This window comes from Hypomesus nipponensis, chromosome 10, assembly GCF_054491055.1.
Source record: "Hypomesus nipponensis isolate SF chromosome 10, ASM5449105v1, whole genome shotgun sequence".
In the NCBI taxonomy this organism is placed as follows: domain Eukaryota; kingdom Metazoa; phylum Chordata; class Actinopteri; order Osmeriformes; family Osmeridae; genus Hypomesus; species Hypomesus nipponensis.
In genome coordinates, this window is record NC_140370.1 from 6,179,102 (window position 1) to 6,196,543 (window position 17,442).

A 17,442-nucleotide genomic window follows, 5' to 3' on the forward strand; every position below is an offset into this window, starting at 1 on the left:
ATTCATTCAGATGTATTTTCTAATTACACAATTAGGGTTTCTCAAAAATAGATATTTGTCTGTCATATGTCAGCACTACAAGTTAGCGCAGGTATGTCTCAATATAAAACACGATACATTAGAAAAAAAGTTGTGTTCAAAAAAATATTATAAGGCACAAAAACAGCCTTCTACAATCTTGTAGTTAAAGTATGAGAGCCTACTACATACCATACAGCCCATATTTGAAGCATATAGTCTGAAATCTGTATTAAATTGTACATAGGACAAAACTTCTATTCACAATAAGTAGATATGTAGATACTTCACATGCTGATAGTGGAGATCATATTTCCTGCCTTGGATTCTGTGAAGGTAAGCTGGTCATAGATGTGTGTACAAAGCCCTCTCACTTGGCTTCTAATCTTCCATGTTGAATCCCCACTCGACCTCAGGTCCATCATCGAGGCGCAAGATAAGGTATGACATAAGCTGGAACATGTTCTGCCACAGAAACATGAACACGTAGAAGTAGAAGTCACTGACGTCAATCTGACAGTGCTCGCCTGAGAAGCTTATTTCACACATGCAACGGAATCCATTGTTGAGGTTGCGGCAGAATCCTCCATTTTGACAGGGGCTGGACGTGCATTCGTCCACATCCTTCTCACACCTGCAGAGAAAGAATACTAAGCAGTCATTTGAATTGGTACAGAGCTTCAACAGGAAATGACAGCAAATATCCTCTCTATGCAGAAGTCAAATGGATTAAGTTACTGTTACTATCCACGGTTTACCATTGGCCCATAAAACCAGGAAGACAGTCACAGGTGTTCTCCACTGTAGAGCAGTTTCCACCATTGAAACAGCTGTAGTTCCACCTGCTACTTAAGCAAACAGACACAGGCAGGGTTGGAATCCTGTAAAATAAACAAACAAAAATTAAGACAATAATACAGAACAAACACTAGCATGAGACAACCCACAAGATTTGGTGGGGTGCTGGTCATCACTATGTACTTACGTAATCTTGTCAATATATATATATGGTATGTCAGGGATTTTCACACTGGAAAATAAAATGTTACTTATGTTACGTAGAAGTTCGTTTTTTTTGTATTTCTTTGCTTCTATGAAATACATGCATAGTGTTATTAGTTCAGATGGAAGGTGTTTGAGACTCACTTGCAGAGAAACCCGGTCATGTTCTGGGGGCAGAGGCAGGCGTAGTTCAAGCGCCCCCTGAGGCAAGTGGCCCCCTGGCTGCATTTGTTGTCATCACACATGTCCACTTCTGCCTCACACCGGGCCCCTTTGTATCCTGGCTCACACGTACACATGTACCCACCAGACTGAATATTACAGGTGCCATGGACACAGGGGCTGGAAGCACAGGTGTCAGTGGAGTCCTGGCACTGTGGTCCTGACCATTCTGGAGAGCATTTGCAGAGGAATTGGTCAAATAGGTCTGCGCACATACCCTGGTTCAGACAAGGGTTGGGTGCACATACACTTGCTCCCAAGCAGCCGTACTGGGGAGGCTCACTGCCAGATAGCTTCACAAACTGCTCATCTTGAGGCCTTGGTAGATTCAGGTCAGTGTCTCCATGATAGGGCAATAAAAGCCCTCCAATCTCCACAGGCCCTAGGCACCCAGCCAGGTGACCCCCAGTTTCAGGTCCTAGCCCCCCCAGGAGGATGTCCACCCCATCTCTCAGGAAGTCCAGGTTCCCAGAGGATACGATTGACACATCTGATTCCTCTCTCCTCTTGTCCAGAACCATGATCCACCTGGAGGTCTGTAGGTCAGGGTTCTCCATGGAGAGTTCTACCATGTGCCACTCGCCGTCGCTAACCGGACCCCAGCTCTGTGCAGTCAGTTTCGGGGAGCCTACACCCGCTTTCACCTGTAGCTCCAGAAGCAGGCGGGAATGCTGGAGGGAGATGGTGAGGTATTCTGAACCTCGTTCTGCATGCATGAGGGTGCCATCAGTTTGCCTGGTTCGGAAACTAAGAACGACACTGCTGATGCTGCGACTGATTTTCCCATTGCCTCTGTAGATCAGTGTGCTTTGGTCACTTCGGAGGGTCACATTAGACTTGCCTGTAGTACAAAGAGCAGATTCAAGTTGTATACTTGATGAACTAGAAATATATTAGCCGTTTTATTTTTTGTATCAAGGTTAATAAAAACAAAAACATGATGACTACACAAATAAACAAGGTCCATGTGGTAACCCTTAACACGATAATCTCTAATCATCTCTAATCAAAAGAATACTCTGATCTGTTGTTATAATTTAGTGCAATCAGTCCACACACATCAATGAATGACAGGAGAACATAACACTGTGTTACAAAGACAATAATACAAACCCATGATACAGACATGACATTCATAAGTGCTTTTGAAGTGTAGCCTTTTTGCTCCTACTTTAGAGGACCTTAACTACTCACACTCAAAACCCTGGGCCAGTGGCTGACATACTGCGGTCCAGGGACAGGGGGACAGCTCACACCATTTCACCTCCTCACAGCGCCGCCCTGCAGTATTGGGAGGGCAACTGCAGCTGAAGTCATCCCACATGGAGTAGCAAACTCCACCATTCAGACATGGACTGGCCTGAGGAGAATAAGCAGGATCATTTTTAATGTCAGTGATGACTTGCCCAACCATGATGACCTTGAGGCTGTCTTTATTGCCCTATCTATATACAGTATGTAGGTATGTGGATGATATCTACGGGTCTCATCAGCAACCATGTGCAGGTCTGTCGGGGACTTACAGAGCAGGTGTTATCACTGGTGCACCCATGTGTGACGTTGGTAAGCTGCTCTAGCTTGAAAGAGCCCACTGGAGTTTTTATAGGGAAGAACTGTAAGCGTCTGCTGTTGATCCGCAAGTCTTGGACACACCCCTTGAAGTAACCCCCGAAGGAGGCAGTGGCGCGCTGGTCAGCCAAACCTCCAACGTAGACTAGGTCCCCTGACTGAGCCAGTACAGGACGGATGGGGACCGTCCCCTGGCTGTGGCCCGACAGGTACAGGGCCACTGTTCTGTCTTCCAGCTTTACCATCACCAGGTGGAAGTGTCCATTGCTGACTGAGCTCTGCCCTACCAGGCTTTCAAAATTGTTGACTTGAACTTTGATCTGGCCCTCCTCCAGCCACAGTCGGAGGTACTGGCTGGTGCTATTGGCCAGAGTCAGGAGAAGGCCATTGGATTGCTTCGTGCGGATAAACATGGACACGACAAACTTGTCCCCTGGGTCATCATCCAATGAGAAGAGGGCAAAGCTCCCGAAGTCTTGGTTGCCAAACCTAGCAGTGATATATTCTAAAGGAAGAACACAAAGTAGTCAAATTGAACACTTCCCTATAGCTTTCATGGTTGAGATCAATACTAACTAGCTCAATAATGTGTAATAATAACAGAACAAACATTTAAAAGCATACATACAAAAAAGTATTATGTCATAAACCTTAATACACAATTTAAATTTCAATGCATTAGATCTCCCTTAAAATGACTATATTGCAATAGGAAGTAACCCAATCCCTTTGACAAATGGTTTTACAATATGTTTCTGACTGAAATGCCTGCCTGTGTACACAGATCACGTTGACGGAGAGTGGTCAGAGTCCCTAGGCCACTGTGTTTTCGTCAAAGCGAAGCTGCTCCTAGTCTGCTAATCAATCCCACGTTTCTTTAATCCTCGTCCCAGGTGTTGTCGATAACACCCTTCATGCCTGTGCGTGTGCTATTTTTTACTAGCTCTATAAGCTCCTTTTAAACGAACTGGCTAACTTTATTCTGGGTTGGGTGCTCAGTTAAGATGCCTGGCATTCAGATGGTGTGGTTGTGAATTAGTATGGCATAACTGCTTAATCTGACCTAGGCAGATGAAAAATGGGTTTAGTGTCAGACAGGGTCATCAGAGATGTAATTGTACTGTTCTATCATTAGTGTTATTATATAGATTTCATTACAGTTGATGTTTTCCACTATAGGGATGGCTTTTTGCGCGTGCTACTTCCTACAAGTGATTCCTGGAATGGTTATCCCTCAGTCCTTACCTTCTGCACAGGTGGGCCCCTCATAGGGCCTCTGACAATCACAAGAGAAGCTCCTCCATCCCTGGCTCAAACAGCGGCCCCTGTTCTGACAAGGGCTATCCTCACACTTGTCCCTTTCACTGCACCCCAGTGTGACGTTCACCTGGGTGGAGGAGCTGATACTTAGCTTCCCAGCGGGCACCACAAGCCGTGAGTCCACAAACACGTCTCGAAAGCAACCGAGGTAGGCTGGAGGGTATGCCATCTCTCTCTTTGCAACTGAGCCCAACCTCCCTCCTTCTGCTCCTATAAAGAGGCTCTGGCGGACAGACTCCAGCTCAGGGGACCCCGAGCCTTGCTCCAGAAAAGCGTCCTCTATGCCAGACTCCATTGAGCAACTTCCCTCTGAGCAGGGTTGGCGCAGCTTAATGAGGCTCACAACACCGCCCAGCAGGGCCTCCACCCGGTGCCAGTCGTTGTCCGCCACCTTTTCCGGGAGCTCCTGAACCAGGGTGCTTGACCCTTGACCCCGCAGGCTGCTGAGGCGGAGACGTCCATCAACCAGCTCGATGGTGAGTAGCAGGTCATCCACCCTCCTCTGGAGGAGTGTGCCAATGGGGTGTCTCGTCCTGAAGCTGAATGTAACGTTGAGCGGTGCTTCAGGATCCAGAAGCTGAGTTGCCACATACATGTGACCCTGGGTCTCAAATGAAAACACTGTAGGAGTGTTGCAATTCAGGCCCGAGAAACCGGCCTGGCAGATGCATGTGTAGGCATGCCGATTGTTCATGAAGAGAGGAGAACAAATTCCTCCATTCTCACAATGGTTGGCATTACAACCCAGCAGAGTAACTGTGCAGTTCTCTCCCCCATAGAGTCGCCCATCTCGGCTCCGCAGGGAGCAGAGGCATCGGTAGCTTGCATGATCGCCAACACACACACCACCGTTATGGCACGGCTGGTCTTCACATCCGTTAATGTCATTGTCAGAGAGAGTGTCTATAAGGAACATAAAAAAGATTTTACTGTCGAGAATTCAGACTGCAAAGAAGAAAGTTAGTATCATTAACAATAATTATCTGGTGTGGACACAGAAACTCATAACATTGCAGATTGTGATGTCTTGAGAATGTCCAACATAAATAAAACTGGTTGACAGAGCTACTCCTTGACCTCTTTACTGTAGACAGAATTGTAGCTCACAGAACAAAATACAAAAATAGCCCATCAACAAGATAGCATCAGACAAAGAGCAAAATTACCTGCAATAAGAAACCCTAAAACACAAAAATATCCGTAGACTCTCAACATTGTCAACATTGTTGTTTTCAAATCCTCCTAATCAAGTTGTCTGAATAAATATCCATGTTATTTCACCGTGCGATGAAGACTCCTGGTTCATAGAATGCCATCTTATGCCGTTATCCCCATGCATGCACTGACCAAGGTTGGGATCACTGCAAGCCAGATATATGGGATTAAGCTAATGCACTTACAATGTCTTACAAACAGAGTTGCTTAGAGTATCGGGTTCAGAGGACTCATTTAAGCAACAGCAAACATAATCATCTTCCACGTTTGGAGTTGTGCCTCCCAGGAGCAATAAAGGTACCTCAATACAAGGAATCAAGAGTCACAGTAAAAGTGGCTGAATGTTCACTTTTTCACATGCATGTCATATACAATCAGTCACACACATGCGGTCACACACATACATAAATACACAACTGGTCTCTTTGTTGATTTAATTTATTATCAGTAATTGGTCTCAGTCACTTTAATCCATAGTTTTAGTTTTGCTCTTTAAAATCTGAGCGGACACCTCCTGGACACCTCTATATGTCAAGTACATCAACATCAAAAGCAAGCTAATAGCAACATCTTGCCATTATAAATCAAGGCCATAGGCATGGAGTCAACATTAGGGGGGACAATTTTTTTTTTTTATGATAATTTCGGGCAGCGTGCGTGGTTGCCTGTCGTAGCGTAGCACATTTATATTTTTATAGCAATATATTGGGAGGGGGGGGGGGGGTGTCCCTATTTGTGTTATGATTATGGCCTTGTTATAAATAGTCTTCAATTTGATAGAAAGGATCTTTAGAATGCCCACACAATTTGTGACAGTAATACGTAATACCAAGCCAGTAACAGAAGGTAAAAGTGCGGAGCCATGTAGAGAGAGTAGAGACAGGGACAGTCTCTTTACATGGCTCTGGATAAAAGTGCATTTCTCTCGGTGTTTCCTAGGTTTTTTACTACAATACCCACAATGCAATGTAACCATTCTAAATGACCTATGTGAAAATTGTCTGCACATTCTACATACACAAACTGATAAAATAAATCATTTGAGCACTGTCTGTACGCTGCATACACAAATACCTATTTTATAACATAGGTAATAAAAAATGAAATTACTATATAGCTCTATTTGGTCTAGCACACGATCAACACGTTTTTTACTATAACAACTGAATCAGCCAATGGCAGATTGTTTAGGTGTCTGACACTTCGAGGTTGGGAAGGTGGGGCAATTTTGAGATGTTCAGGATAATATAATGTAGCTAGCGCTATGTTCTTCGAAAAAACAAACATACATACGGCCACGGTTGCTTGATCAAATCTGATGAATCGAAACGGCTAAGGTAGGCTTGTAAATCAACGTCGCTAGTAATTGCACTACCCGAGGGGCAGAAAGGGTCGTTTGTCAAGTTCTCCTCCGAGGGGGCCCATTGCGAAACATAACAACATAGGGGTCCTTAAGGTGCATAGCGAATTCGGGAGTGCATAAGCCAGCTAGACAGAATGCCAAAGACGTGATGTAAAATGTCTGCAACACGTTTCATTGCAACGTGGCACTCACATCAAACTATGACATCGTCAACGTCATACAATTCTACGTATGTTATTGTTTGCGGTAATTTCACAGAGTAACTACGAATCCAATAGGGTCATTTGATGTTAAATATTTTAAACCTCTTAATAATACTCAACCAAAGAAAACCATGCCCCTGTCCAATATCATTGACTATGTCTTCACCGTATCCTTGACCAGCTGCTATGACTGTTTTCAGGAAAATCAAATGACTCGATGAACACCACGATGAAAAGGAAATTAAATAAACCTCAGCCACCGAAGCAGAGAAGAAGCCCCAGTTCACGGAGGGACATGGTGGATTCAGGTCTCATGTCAGATCCTGATAGTCAGATGAAGCACCTGGCTTTGATGCAGCACAGTAACAATGTCCTTAAGTTCTTAAATGAGGACAGAACCAAGCAGAGGTTTTGTGACCTACACGTCTCAGTGGGTGGAAAACAGTACAGTGCCCACAAAGTGGTGCTGGCCCAGGGTAGCAGTTACTTCCATGCTGAGCTTACCAAGAACCCACAGACAAACCATGTCACCTTGGACCATGTTGAGGAGTCTGTGTTCCAGCACCTGCTGCACTTCCTGTATACATCAGAATTTGTGGTCTCAGAAAGGGAGCTCCCTGCCCTGACCAAGGCAGCACGCTTCCTGGATATGATGGATGTGGTAAAGCTGCTGACCGAAACAGAAGGACCAGTGGTTTGTGTCCTGGCCCAGGCTAAGACTGGGGTGGAGCCAGATGTTGAGAGAAACACTGAAGCCCCAGCAGATGGCACCATAGACCAAACCCAGACTAGTGTACAGTGTTGCTTCTGCAGCCGCAGGTTTTGCTACAAGAAGTCGCTGGAGAATCACCTGGCTAAGAATCACATTTGTACACAAAGGGAGTCAGTGGTTCAGAATGTAGCAGAAGGTCAGGTGACCACAACTGCTAGGAGGTCAGCTCGAAGGAGGAAAGTCCCTGCCAAATTTAAAATCTGTGACACTGAGGCCACAGAGGCTAACATTGAGGAACCATCTCAGGACACTGTTGGGCAAGAGACAGGCCCCTTTTTACCAGAGGAAGAGGACAACAAAGAAGAACATGACAACAGGAAGCAGGAAAGCAAGTCTCACTCAGGTGGTGCATCAGAGGATGAAGAAGAGAGGGAGGACGAAGAGTTGGAAGTGGAGAACCAACGTGTCATTGTGGAAACTGCAGAAGATCAGACTGGTCCTGAGGTAGAGGTGTACAGTCAGACCTCTGACAGTGCTAATCATGCACTTGTATACCCAGAAGGCCTGGCACCAGTCATAATCCACACCGCCAGCAAGAAAACTCTCCAGTGCCCCAAGTGTGACAAGACGTTTGACCGTATAGGTGGGAAAAATGACAGGTTGGATGGGGTACATGATTGAATTGGCCTGAAAGGAAATAATTTGCCTCTCATCAGTTGACATGCTAGCTTATTGATACATAGACATAAATGTATGTTGTATTGCAACATAAAAACAAAAATCTCCTTTAGACCAGAAATGGGGGTATAAGTTGACATCCCAGGCTGTAATGTTTCTCAAATGTTTTTAGGGAAGTATGAGAGTCACACCAGGGTCCACACAGGGGAGAAGCCGTTCCAGTGTGACGTCTGTCTACAGTGTTACTCCACCAAGTCCAACTTGACTGTGCACAAGAAGAAACACGACAACGATGCTCCTTTCCAGAGGAAGGAGCACAAGTGTCCCTTCTGCAGCAAGCTCCATGCCAGCAGGAAAACCCTGTCCAAACATGTCAGAAGGTAACCTAGGTCCACCCCTCTGGCTTTAGTCATTGGTCCTTTTTCTTGAAAAATGCTGTATCAATTATTCAGTAGCATTGTATTCATAGTTTGTCAAGAAAGAGGTGAACCATTGTTTCTTAGAAAACAATGTTGGAAGTGTGATAGTCGAAAACCTCTGACTGACCACATTGTGTCCAAACAGTGTCCAGTAGGATATGTGTTAACTTGCCCCATGTTTACAGGTTCCACCCTGACCACATCCAAGAGTTTATTATAATGAGGAAGAGGAAGAGCGAAGGTTGGAAATGTGATGTAAGCTTCGATTGTATCCTAATGCTGGGGGTTTAACAGAACCAAATGAAGACACGTTTAAACTCCTTAAGTTTCATTCCTCACTAATGTTTGCAAGGTGTCTTATCAACAGAATCTGCGGTTCGGTTTCCCAGATGAGCGGGGTTGTACTTAATCCTCTTCCTTCTTACCCCTGAGTTAGATCTGCCACAAGTCTTTCACACGTAGACCTCATCTGGAGGAACACATGATCCTCCACACACAGGACCGGCCCTTCAAATGCTCCTTTTGTGATGATTACTTCAAGTCCAGGTTTGCCAGGTTGAAACACCAAGAAAAGTACCATTTAGGTGCGAACATCTTTAAACCCTCAGTTTTTGTATCATGTTTAAACAAAGGAACTATTCGATTTAGTATACCTTGAAACTGATCCAAAAGATTGAAACTGTTGACTTCAGTTAGACTGTGTAGTGAGTGAGTCAATGTATTTCATGTGAATGTAACTATTGGGAAATGCTGTCTAATCATTTAATGCTTTGTAAATTCTTCAAAAACATTGTGTTAATCAATGGTCGAAAGCTAATATTAACATTAGAAGTAGGGTTGTGACATAAGCACCAAATAAACCTCTTATCTGCCCACAGGTCCATTCCCATGTGACATCTGTGGCCGACAGTTCAATGACACGGGCAACAGAAAAAGACACATTGAATGCACACATGGAGGGAAGAGAAAATGGACCTGCTTCATTTGCGGGAAATCAGTGAGGGAGAGGTAAGACTGTGGTACAGCATGATCTGCATGTTTGAACATCCAGGCCTTAATTCCTCTGTAAAGGCAGCCAATTTCATTCAAATGTACTTTATATCATGAACATACTGACCTTTCGATATTAATCTCATTAAAAATACTTGTATTTCTCTGTTGTGTTTTCCTTTGCATATACAGAACAACATTGAGGGAACATTTGCGTATCCACAGTGGAGAGAAGCCCCATCTCTGTAGTATCTGTGGGCAGAGTTTCCGCCATGGCAGCTCCTATAGGTCAGTTTCCAGCCAATATCTAACCCTGTTACACAGAGTCAAGGTAGGACTCTGCACCACCCTTCTAAACATCCAGCCTCTATTGGGGCTGAAAGCATGTCTCGTTAGAGAAGCCCCAAAGAGAGGCCTATAAGAACCTTGAAGGATCTGGAGAGTTCAGATCATTGGTTGGGATGAGAGATGCAGAAGTCAGCCATATCGACAACTCTGTGGGTGTAATGCTCCAGTGACAAGGCCTAAAACATACCATCTTTAAGCATGTTTTTGGATGGATGCATGGTTTTCCAAAGAACATGAGAATGACCTAACTGTGATGTGACAAAAGCTGGTAGGGCTGAAACTCAAAGCGCTGCAATTACATTATAATGATGTTGACATGGTCATCTATTTAGTTCTGTATGTACCAAACATGATCCTTTTGGTTTTGATAGGCTTCATCTCCGTGTCCATCACGATGACAAACGCTACGAGTGTGACGAGTGTGGTAAAACCTTTATTCGTCATGACCATCTGACCAAACACCAGAAAATACACTCAGGTTCTATGTCCCCATTAATCTCCTTTTTTCGCAGTCTCGGTTCAATCTGTATAATCTGTGGTGTTAATATAGATGGAATGTGTCAATGTACACCCGCTATGTATGCATGTGAATTAAAAAGAGTTGTGGACTGAGCTCTCTCTTAATTGGATGCAGGTGAGAAAGCGCACCAATGTGAGGAGTGTGGGAAATGCTTCAGACGGCATGATCACCTGACTGTCCATTACAAGAGTGTCCACTTGGGAGAAAAAGTGTGGCAAAAGTAAGGGCATGCAAGAATAGCGGTAAAAATGTGAACATGAAAGTGTTTTCTTGTTATGTGGTTTGAAACCACATGCGTGAATAAGGCTTGTGTATACAGGTATAAAATGGCGGTGCATCAGTGTGAGGTCTGCAAGAAAGAGTTCAAGGGGAAGTCCAGTCTAGAGATGCACTTTAGGACACATTCAGGTAAGATGACCCCCCCCCCCTTCCCCCTTTTGAGTTGGCACTTTCTTTGGATGGATTTTGTTTGTTTTGATTTCGGATTAAATTTGTTTGTCTTCAAATCTGACCCATTTCATTGTTGTCTTTCTGAAAGGTGAGAAACCACACAAATGCCCAGTGTGCCACCAAACGTTCCGGATTAAGAAGACTCTGACGAAACACATGGTGATTCACTCGGACGCCCGCCCTTTTAACTGCCCCCACTGCAGTGCCACCTTTAAGAGAAAAGACAAGCTCAAGTACCACATGGACCACGTTCACAGCACAAAGTTCAGCGAGCAGCCCCTCACCGGAACTAACGAGGACAAGATGGCCGTCTTGCCATACGAGGAACCCCCTAAAGTCTTCCCTGAGGAACCCAAGACCGTCTTCCAGAGTACCACCGCAGACTCGCGTGTTCCTGTCACTCTGGTGCCCGTCCACATGTCGGGCGTCCAAGGACAAAGTGACTTGGCCAGACACGGAACAACTATCTCCACCCAACCCCATGGTGTGCTTACGTCACCCCAAGCCCAGGCCCAGGCCCAGATAACCAGGTACCAAGCAGCCACGGACCTGGCCTTCCTGGAGAAGTACACACTGACCCCTCAGCCTGCCAACATAGTACACCCAGTACGGCCAGACCAGATGCTGGACCCTAGGGAGTCTTATCTGGGTACATTACTCGGCCTGGACTCTGCCCCCACTGTCCAAAATATCTCTAACTCTGATCACCCCCACTAATAACCTCCGTCCTGCCACCAGGTTTTCTATGCAACAGTGAGCGACAGACATGCATAGTGGCTGGAGAGGAATATACTGAGAGCTAGTTCAGAAGAAGTGTAACGGTGTGAAGTCGTGAAATTCACTCTTCAGGTATGCAGCGGGCCACCCGCGTCAATGAAGAGCTAGCTTTTCTTTGGCGTAGTTGGTAGCGGTCGCGCTTGGCAAGTGGGAGGTCGTACGTTCGAGCCCAGCGAGTCGCGAAGCACCTTGGTGACAGAGCGTGTCCACGTCTGTTACATACCCTCACAGTGGCACTATGATCAAATATGTTTTGGATACTTTAGATACTTTTTCTTAGTACCACAGAAATGTGCAACAGTGAAGCTGCATTTTATATCTTCCTCAGCATGAGAGCTCTGACACATTATCCATGTTGTCGTTGTTTTCCCCAACCATGCGATGTTCTATAGTTGGAAACGTTGCAGTAGTATGAGACAATTAATGTTGCCACTTGTTTGAACAAATGACACCTTTTCTATATTTTCCCAATCTTTCCCAAAGTTATGTAAAGCGATTGAAGGGATCGGTCTGTGTGTTCGTCACACTGTAATATCGACTTTGTGCAGCTATGTTCAGACATTGGGTTCCGTTAATTGTCCTGTTTTTGTTGTTGTGACTGATAGGTGGAACACACCTTTTGTCTTTGTCTATATAAACCATTTGACTGATAATACTTATTATTATTACCAAATTGAAATCAATTGTTATCACTCACAAGGCATTTCTGATGGGGACAACATGTCTACTATTTGCTTGTTTTAAATAAAAAAAACTGGTAAAAAGGTTTTAAGTTTCATAGTGGGTGTTGCAACGTGTTGATGGTGGTTGTATAAGGGTCCTGTTGGCCTAGTTTACAACATTCACATGAAGCATCAAAAGAGATTTAAGCCATTTATTTGTATCAACTATGTGAGCAGATGATCTTAAATGATGTGAGAATACGGACCATAATATATCTGTTATAATTGATGTACATGAAAGCAACATTATGTCCTCTGGAAGGCTTCTGATAACTCTTCATTTGGTTGGAGTTTTAGTTTGATGTTGTGTTAGGATTGTCACCGTCTGACACCTGAAAATGAACAGTTACCATTGACATCAAAACCATATTTCTATTCTACATACCTGTACACAGGCCTGGATGGTAGGCCTACTATAACCATTTATATATTTTCACTTGATTACTTCAATATTCACGTATATAAGCTTAGCATTTGTTATTACTAGAAACATTAGAACATAATTACAACTGCCATAAACTAACCTTGTTAGAACTAAACTCAAACTACTTTGTCAATTCAACAGTGAATTCAACTGTTGTGTCTTAAATTGGACAGGATATACTTCACTTAACGAGTTGAAGTTAACGAGGCTGACCTACAAAAATAATTAGGGGAAATCAGCTATTTTAAATACCTACAATACAATCATATATATCACATATATTGATATGAACAGCTTGCAATGTTATTGCTCAAGTTTTAAGCAATTAGACTTAATAAGGCCTACATGGAAACCAAACTAAACATTCTCTAGTGGATTTGTTTGACAAATTTCCCAAAGTAAAGGTTTGTTGTTCAATGTTTATGTAGTTAAATGTAGAGGGGTGTGGATTTATAAGTCACTCACATTCAGTAAAATGTAGTTTTCCTTGGAAACAGCCAACATCTAAATAATAATAATACCAATTCCAGGTCTTGTAACAATAGAATCGTTTTGCCTTTCCTTCCTCTATGTATTGTATCCCTGAAAATGGTGCCACACCTTTTGGCCGATTTGTCCCGGAAATCATACAGGGTCCTGAAGAAACGTGTGAAACAAAGGTTAGTGCACAATATATTTTAAGGAATTGAGAGAAGAGTCGGTTAAGTTAAACGTTTTTTTCAGAGATATAGGGATATAGGTACACATATTATACCTAAACAATTGGGTTGGTGTGACCACTTTCCATTTTCAAGACAAAAAACGTGTTCTGGTCCCTCACGCTTGTAGTACTCACTACATCGGATTAACAGTGTCGATTCATCAAATTTAGAGACCAGACCGTTTGCTAAGTCAGGGTATGTACCACAGAACTTCACTAGGAAAGAAACCAAAACAATTATTAGAAAACATGTAGCCTAGCCTCATTCAACTTCATATAAAATGTCTGGGAATCTTTTGAAGTGATAATGTGAGAATACACAACATAAGCCTACATGGTTGTGTCTGGTGCTGTTTGGTAGCTCCTGCGTCATCTGGCCGTAAAAATGCAGTACATGACAGTGTTACAACACAAAAGTCGACAAATCGCTTAAAATAGCACAGGACAGGACCACTCTGGTGGTGATCTAGTTTGATTACAGTGACTGATATTTTTCAACGATCGATGGTGTCGTGAGAAAACAAAATGTCCATCACCTGTTCTGTCATCAGCAGCAGGCGCAGGTCGGACACGTCCTCAATGATTGAGTGGCAATACAGAATGAGTTACCAAATACCACTACATTTTACAGAACAATTTAAGGATGTGTGCTACATTGCTAAATATTTTGATCGACTTCAAACACAGCAGTCAGAAAAGCCAAAAGGCAATATTGAGGTAGGCTATTCAGTCCTTTTAATGCTTTTCCTGCCTCCAAATTTCAATACAGCATGTAATAATTAAGAAGAATAAAAACATTGCCGTGCTTACTTGGTTCTGCAGTTGGTTTAAGGAACTCTGTAGGGATAGTTCAAATACTTTTAAGATTGCCATATGTGAGTTCATAAACCTCATCAATAAATGAGGCTTCAAATTTCTCCAAATTGCCTCCAAATTTCAATACAGCATGTAATAATTAAGAAGAATAAAAACATTGCCGTGCTTACTTGGTTCTGCAGTTGGTTTAAGGAACTCTGTAGGGATAGTTCAAATACTTTTAAGATTGCCATATGTGAGTTCATAAACCTCATCAATAAATGAGTAGGTGATTTTTGAGTAGGAAATTATTTACTTACGACATTTGGGCGGTGGGCTCCATCCCCCCTCCTCACAGACACTTAATATAGAACCTTCCAAAGTAAAGGAATCCATACATTTATACTCTACTGCCTGTTTATCCCCAAATGTGTCCTGGTATTTATGGATGATAACAGCATCAGACACAAAAGCAGGTGCACCACATGAAGTTGCACTCTCTGTAAACAGGATGAAAGAGAGATGATGGTGAGTAAACAGTGCAGACCATCAGACAGACAGCATGTGCTTGAGATAAGAAAGACAACACACATACAAATGAAACGTTACTAAACCATCTTATATTAAACTGTCATTTGTTTTTGTTCATTCACAAAATAGACTTTTTTAAGCTTTATGCATTACTTTTGCAAGCACTTGTGCTTCATTTGTAAGTAAGCTATTGAGGAAGGCCCAGCAAGAGAGGATGTCACTAGGTTGGTGGTTCTGGTATTCTACACAAGTTTGTACCATCTCACATGTTTTTACTCATATTTTACAACATCCGACTTTGAAACAGAAACTTACTTGTACATGATCCTGTTGACCATTTTCCATCCTTGCATGTTAGTCTTGTTGAAGTGGTGGTGTTGTCTATTTCATATCCAGTCTCACATTCAATTAGATATTTTTGAGCTCCCAACTTTCTGGATTTAGCATTAGGGACATCAGGGGCAAAACAGTCACTTTTATCTGAAAAATTATTTAAACAATGTTCATCCATGTGTTGAAACAGAAAACATGTTCTTCTAATGTAAATTCAAGCATCAGGGACTTTTGGTACAGGACACAATGCTTTTCATATGAAAACAACAACAGCAAAAAATGCTTTGAAGGCTGAACTGAATCAAAATCCTCCAACTGTCTAGAAGGTAGAAAAATCATTATTTGGTTATTTGCAGAAAGTAGGCTGTATGTTCATAAATGTAGGTAGTATTTTTGAATGATGATTTGTGTTTCATGTGAAAGACTTACCTTTACATACAGGTTCAGGTGACCATATGCCATTAACACATTTGCTGGTACCCCACCATCCCTCTCCCCTTTTTTCATAATCCTTTTCACAGGCATATGCAATGTCACTGCCATCCTGATACATTTTTTTTTCTGGGACAAAATAGCCATTTTTCAAAGATGGTTTGGAGCATTCTGAACCTTGACCTAAGATTGGTTAGAAAAATGCTAATTTAGTTGGTGACAACGGTTAAATGAATGTTGACAGTTTCCCTAGAAGTTACCATATACAAGATATTTCACAAAAGTTTAAATTTCAGTGGTTAGAATATTCGGTTTACAAACAAGAAAATGTGTAGCTGTCCATCATCCGCCATTTACGGTTCATTTGAAGACATTTTTTATTTTAACAGGAGATAAATCCCATATTTCTGGAGACCTACAAGGCTTGAAGATAAAATAAACACACAGAAGTTAATGGAAGATGTGAAATGTAAAAACTCATACCCTCCGCCACCTCAATAGAACTAAACAGTAGAACGAATAGAAGACACCCTAGTCTGTCCATTTCATCAGAACGTAGAGAAGGATACAACCTGATACCAAATACCATTGCTTTGGTAGTGAGAACCATGCGTTGAGACATGTTGTTCAGTCCAAGTTAATCATTGTGCAAGCCCCTCCTGATAACAGGGCGGAAACGTTTAATCAAGTAAGCAGTGAATTTAGACCCAGAATAAGACTAATAGATTAGTCATTGATTTCCATCTCTTGTCCAACAGTATATTGTGTGTTGATTATTGTGTAAAAAAAAAGAAGTCCACTGAGGATATAACCTAGGTTTTGAAGTTTATGCACATTCATCAGTCAGCTGAATGGAGAGAGTAACATTTAGGACTCTAGTCTAGAACAATTAATAGATCAAAGACTTGGAAATGGTCTGCTGCAAAGTCTGAGATCTCATTTTGATGATGAATCAAACAGACAGGCAAAATGCAGATAAGAAACAACAGCTGGTATACTAAAAAAGGCAGGCGGATGAATACAAAAGGCTGTCCTTGTACATACATTTTCCTGGTAGCTTTCTTCCCAGTCTAGAACATACACACTGGGTAAAAAGGAGAAATACCTACAAGACTGCAAGCCAAGAACCAACATCCAGCCATATAGTAATATGAGAAAACTGTTTAAGAATTAGTAAGGTCAGAGTTGATCTACCGCTTAATATTGACATATGACAATGCTAAATCCTACTCCCACCTGGGTGTAGCTGGGTGCATGGTGAGAATCGTGTTTTCTTCTTTGCCTTCAACACCGTCCAGCCTAAGTTGCTGGGGGACAAGATGAGGCTGATGCAGGTGTAGAGCCCAACACATTTTGTTACATTAGTGGTCACGTTATTGCATCATTGGGCATTTATCACATTTCCAATCAATTTAAGTTGGAATTGTATTACACTTTCAGGCGTTATTCGGTTTTCAGGAAGTTATAACATTATTCAGGGTGCTACAGGGTGGAAGCCCCTTTAGTCTACTGTGTTGTTGACCATCTATAAATAAAATAAATGATTTTGATTGGGTTGTCTTTACAAAAACAATTGTATACTGTGACACTGAACTTTGGGAAATTGTATAGAAATTTAAATATTCGACAAACAGGAAAAGGTTCATTCAATATTTGGGAAAATCTGGTAACATTTATAGCTTTCCTGCAAAACAGATTG

General features: G+C 42.5%; 3 protein-coding genes across 5 annotated transcripts; 1 reads left to right on the forward strand and 2 right to left on the reverse strand.

Moving 5' to 3' along the window:
- Positions 1–29: 29 nt before the first annotated feature.
- Positions 30–5,355, reverse strand: LOC146271062 (protein crumbs homolog 1-like). Its single transcript, XM_084707073.1, has 8 exons — positions 5,298–5,355; positions 4,057–5,034; positions 2,766–3,316; positions 2,437–2,602; positions 1,165–2,083; positions 1,004–1,048; positions 777–899; positions 30–652 (listed from the first exon to the last, which is right to left on the reverse strand). The coding sequence occupies exons 1-8, from the start codon at positions 5,353–5,355 to the stop codon at positions 400–402; spliced, it is 3,093 nt and encodes a 1,030-aa protein (XP_084563199.1). The 3' UTR covers positions 30–399.
- A 1,181-nt stretch (positions 5,356–6,536) lies between these two features.
- On the forward strand, positions 6,537–12,681 carry zbtb41 (zinc finger and BTB domain containing 41). The gene is made up of 11 exons (XM_084707074.1): positions 6,537–6,683; positions 7,113–8,267; positions 8,475–8,682; positions 8,907–8,976; positions 9,158–9,305; positions 9,600–9,729; positions 9,904–9,999; positions 10,431–10,537; positions 10,694–10,799; positions 10,899–10,987; positions 11,118–12,681. Exons 2-11 carry the CDS (start codon positions 7,130–7,132, stop codon positions 11,744–11,746), a joined length of 2,721 nt encoding a protein of 906 aa, XP_084563200.1. The 5' UTR covers positions 6,537–6,683; positions 7,113–7,129; the 3' UTR covers positions 11,747–12,681.
- LOC146271064 (complement factor H-related protein 1-like) lies at positions 12,667–16,372 on the reverse strand. Of its 3 annotated transcripts, XM_084707077.1 has the most exons (11): positions 16,227–16,372; positions 15,741–15,926; positions 15,294–15,458; positions 14,768–14,947; positions 14,639–14,665; positions 14,463–14,489; positions 14,189–14,227; positions 13,987–14,025; positions 13,707–13,868; positions 13,418–13,588; positions 12,667–12,860 (listed from the first exon to the last, which is right to left on the reverse strand). In XM_084707077.1, exons 1-11 carry the CDS (start codon positions 16,363–16,365, stop codon positions 12,847–12,849), a joined length of 1,149 nt encoding a protein of 382 aa, XP_084563203.1. In that variant the 5' UTR covers positions 16,366–16,372; the 3' UTR covers positions 12,667–12,846. The 3 variants fall into 3 exon arrangements, with proteins under 3 accessions (XP_084563203.1, XP_084563205.1, XP_084563204.1); XM_084707079.1 differs by lacking the exon at positions 14,639–14,665; XM_084707078.1 differs by lacking the exon at positions 14,463–14,489.
- Positions 16,373–17,442: the final 1,070 nt, after the last annotated feature.

Bases quoted from the DNA above. Each gene is read 5' to 3' on its own strand.
- LOC146271062 (XM_084707073.1), bottom strand. From the start codon at position 5,355: ATGTTGACAATGTTGAGAGTCTACGGATATTTTTGTGTTTTAGGGTTT. The intron at 3,317-4,056 runs GTAAGGACTGAG...TTCTTCCTTTAG, and splicing joins GGGGCCCACCTGTGCAGAAG to AATATATCACTGCTAGGTTT. The intron at 1,049-1,164 runs GTGAGTCTCAAA...TTTATTTTCCAG, and splicing joins ATGACCGGGTTTCTCTGCAA to TGTGAAAATCCCTGACATAC.
- zbtb41 (XM_084707074.1), top strand. From the start codon at position 7,130: ATGAACACCACGATGAAAAGGAAATTAAATAAACCTCAGCCACCGAAG. The intron at 8,268-8,474 runs GTGGGAAAAATG...AAATGTTTTTAG, and splicing joins CAAGACGTTTGACCGTATAG to GGAAGTATGAGAGTCACACC. The intron at 8,683-8,906 runs GTAACCTAGGTC...CCATGTTTACAG, and splicing joins CTGTCCAAACATGTCAGAAG to GTTCCACCCTGACCACATCC.
- LOC146271064 (XM_084707077.1), bottom strand. From the start codon at position 16,365: ATGTCTCAACGCATGGTTCTCACTACCAAAGCAATGGTATTTGGTATC. The intron at 14,948-15,293 runs GTAAGTTTCTGT...TCCTGTTTACAG, and splicing joins GTCAACAGGATCATGTACAA to AGAGTGCAACTTCATGTGGT. The intron at 13,869-13,986 runs GTAGGCTTATGT...TTTCTTTCCTAG, and splicing joins ACAGCACCAGACACAACCAT to TGAAGTTCTGTGGTACATAC.